The sequence below is a fragment of the Aplysia californica genome, unplaced genomic scaffold (genome assembly GCF_000002075.1).
Source record: "Aplysia californica isolate F4 #8 unplaced genomic scaffold, AplCal3.0 scaffold00107, whole genome shotgun sequence".
Taxonomy (NCBI): Eukaryota; Metazoa; Mollusca; class Gastropoda; order Aplysiida; family Aplysiidae; genus Aplysia; species Aplysia californica.
This window is the reverse complement of record NW_004797377.1, coordinates 921,691-923,116: the sequence shown is the minus strand read 5'-3', so window position 1 is coordinate 923,116 and position 1,426 is coordinate 921,691. Positions and strand designations below refer to the sequence as shown.

At 39.1% G+C, this 1,426-nt stretch overlaps 1 protein-coding gene across 1 annotated transcript in view; it reads right to left on the bottom strand.

Annotated features, from left to right (window-relative positions):
* Window positions 1-1,426, bottom strand: part of LOC101850947 (obscurin) — a gene marked incomplete at its 5' end in the record, with an annotated part of 65,247 nt that overhangs the window by 29,969 nt on the left and 33,852 nt on the right. Inside the window, 1 exon segment of the mRNA XM_035969032.1 lies at window positions 48-177. Within this exon segment, the coding sequence (XP_035824925.1) occupies window positions 48-177 (130 nt within the window).

The window sequence follows — 1,426 nt, the reverse complement described above, 5'->3', positions numbered from 1 at the left end:
CTCTCCCCCCTCTCTCTCCCTCTCCCTCTCTCCCCCCTGTCACTCACCATCCACGTTGAGCCTGGCTGTACAGAAGACTTTTCCCGCTGGGTTCTCGGCCACACAGACATAGCAGCCAGCATCTGCTGGGATAGCCTTCTCTATGTCCAAGACCCACCTGTCGCCATCCTGGCTCACCTGAGGAAAAAAACACTTTTATTATTTCTTTTCACATCAGGAAGACAAATCGCCGCCATCAGTGGTAGTATATTGTAGCAGAACAATTTCTATTAAGAAAAACAAATTTCGTTGTAGAGTTGTAGACAAGGCACACCAATTTGTCACAGACTCGTTCCTCTTCTTAAAATAGTTATGGGTTTAGATGAAATTAGCACCTTGCATGAGATAATGTCTTGCCCGAAATAAATCCGTTTATTAGTTGTTGGTTGTTTTTGTTTTTTTCAATTTTGGCTTCTCCTGAAATGAACACTTTCTGACGTGCGACAATGATGAAGGATAAAGACGAAATGAAAGGGGTCGAGTGAAGAACACGGTGTATCCATTTTAAGAAAAAGAAGCAGGGTAATAGTCTGAACTTACAACAATACCGTTGAATATCCAAATGAAATCAGTTAACTGACGAGCCAACTAGGTATTTCCCAAAATGTAGTACAATAAAAGTAAACAAAAAGTAAAGAACAAGGCAAGTCAATCTTTAAAGATTGCCTAAGTCTTGGCAAAATTTGTGTGATTTAAGTGTTTTTCACTTCTTCCCTTCAAATCTGTATTCCTTATTGGCCATCCCCATGGTTGCGGGTGTAAGATATTAGTTGACTCTTAACTTAGTATACGATTTCAAAATCAATTAAATTAATTTTAAGTCGCGTTTAGAGAAAACGTCCGATAAAGAAAAATAAAATATTGACTTTATGAGGAAATGGCGGTGACAAACATGCCCGGTATGGGGGAAAATACGCTTTTTGAGGGTTCTTATGCAATGAAATAGTTGTAGGAGAGGCTGAGGAAGCTAAAAAATGCCTGCGACTCAAATTCCTTAATTTTGAACCGAATATCGACTTTGGTGGTGTAGCCTGCAGGAACGCATGCAGAATTCTGAACGGCTGAAGATGTTCAAGGGGAAATAATCTGCAGCATTTTAAAAACCGATTTTCAACTACTTTATATCCCTTGAATCTGCAAAACGTACAGCAATGATTCGTTGTACGACGTATTTACACTGATAAGTTCGACACAAGGCCTTTCAGAGTATAATATTATTATAGAGAAGGAGAACTAGCATTTTAGACTTTTGGCACCAACTCTATGAAAACATTATCTTTTCTGCATAGGCACTTGCGCTTTTCCGCCATTGGGGAAGTCGCTTAAAGGTTGCATTGAACATGATTTTTGTGTGTATTAAAATGTATATTCAAATTTACTCCCCCCC